This window comes from Seriola lalandi, unplaced genomic scaffold (genome assembly GCF_002814215.2).
Source record: "Seriola lalandi dorsalis isolate HSWRI2012SDOR001 ecotype SW California unplaced genomic scaffold, Sedor1 jcf7180002051944, whole genome shotgun sequence".
Classification (NCBI taxonomy): Eukaryota; Metazoa; Chordata; class Actinopteri; order Carangiformes; family Carangidae; genus Seriola; species Seriola lalandi.
The window spans coordinates 34,876-36,141 of record NW_019522497.1 but is presented as its reverse complement, the minus strand read 5'-3'; the positions used below and the strand labels follow the sequence as shown (position 1 = coordinate 36,141).

Sequence of the window (1,266 nt, the reverse complement as noted above, 5' to 3'; positions counted from 1 at the left end):
GTGTGTGTGTGTGTGTGTGTGTGTGTGTGTGTGTGTGTTTCTAACACATTCATAGCAGCTGGACAGAGGCTTCGCAGCATCTTTATCAAACTGGGGCTGTTGGTTGTGACTTTAAAACACAGTGATAGAGCTGGATGTCAAACTCGGGTATGTATGTTGACTTATTCTCTGATCAGATCATTTACATTAATTTTTTAACCATTTAAAGCCCAGTCTGGACTGGATTAAAGCTCCTCCAGTGTAAAGGTCTGTGTCCATGTGTAGTGTGATTATAGATCAGGTCTAAGTTCTATATTAATACTGTGAAAGTATCAAAGCCTCAGTTACAGAGAAAACCTGTTGTTACTAGAGCTGCAGAGAGAAGCCTGAGAAACGAGATGTAAAACTACACTGAGATGGTTTTTGGTTCTTAAAACCACAAATATATCTTCTTATGGATCAACACTTCAAAATAAAACAAAGAAGAAAAAAAAATATGAAGCTTTAATTATTACAGAAGCAATCATCTACTGTCCTCCATATTTCTTAATCTTGTTCTTGTGTTTTAAAGTGGCTCTTTGAGTTTTTTTCATTTTGACTTTTGTGTGAAAAAATAAAGGAAGTCAAAAATGTTATTTTGCTAATCTGATGGATGAAAACATGTTAACACTGATATATGGGCCTATCTGGGATGATGCTCACATGTGCTCCTGTAATTTAATATACATGCAGGTCTTGATATTCTGTTTGAGCCACATATTTTTAAGAATATACTTGTTTACATTCTGGAAAAATTTAAAGTAGCCGAATTATCGATTAGCAGCTCCTGTTTACGGTGTGAACGTGGGTGGACAGATAACTATCACTACTTTACTCTTCCTAAGTGGATTTCTGGAGGTTTGTTCTGGATGGACATCAGATATAATGCTTCCCTCAGAAAGTGCAAGTCACTGTGTTCAAGTGTTCGATAGCACCTTTAACTCCGACCCCATTGATAAACATACAATTGAATTCACACATTTGAAATGAACATTTTGACGAATCATAAAGTGCCTGTGTCACGCAGCTGTAATAAATGTCCTACAAACCAGTCGACAAAGAGTTTCCTGTGCAGCACCGACACTGTTTTATTCACTTTCCACCTTAATGTCACAAAGCCTGACGCTTACAACATTCAGGTACGGCTTCCTGAATATTTCATTCTGCTAAATTCATTTTTTAAAACAAAAGCCTGAGCTGGATTCCCGCAGAGAGGAGGAGGAGGACGTGCGCTGTGCAGCCGCAGTG

General features: G+C 38.0%; 1 protein-coding gene across 1 annotated transcript in view; it reads right to left on the bottom strand.

Annotated features, from left to right (window-relative positions):
* LOC111649753 (voltage-gated delayed rectifier potassium channel KCNH1-like) overlaps positions 1-520 on the bottom strand; it is a gene marked incomplete at its 3' end in the record, with an annotated part of 2,277 nt that extends 1,757 nt beyond the window's left edge. The window contains exon 1 of the mRNA XM_023399455.1: positions 511-520. Within this exon, the coding sequence (XP_023255223.1) occupies positions 511-520 (10 nt within the window). The remainder of the gene's footprint in view (positions 1-510) is intronic.
* Between the last annotated feature and the right edge of the window lie 746 nt (positions 521-1,266).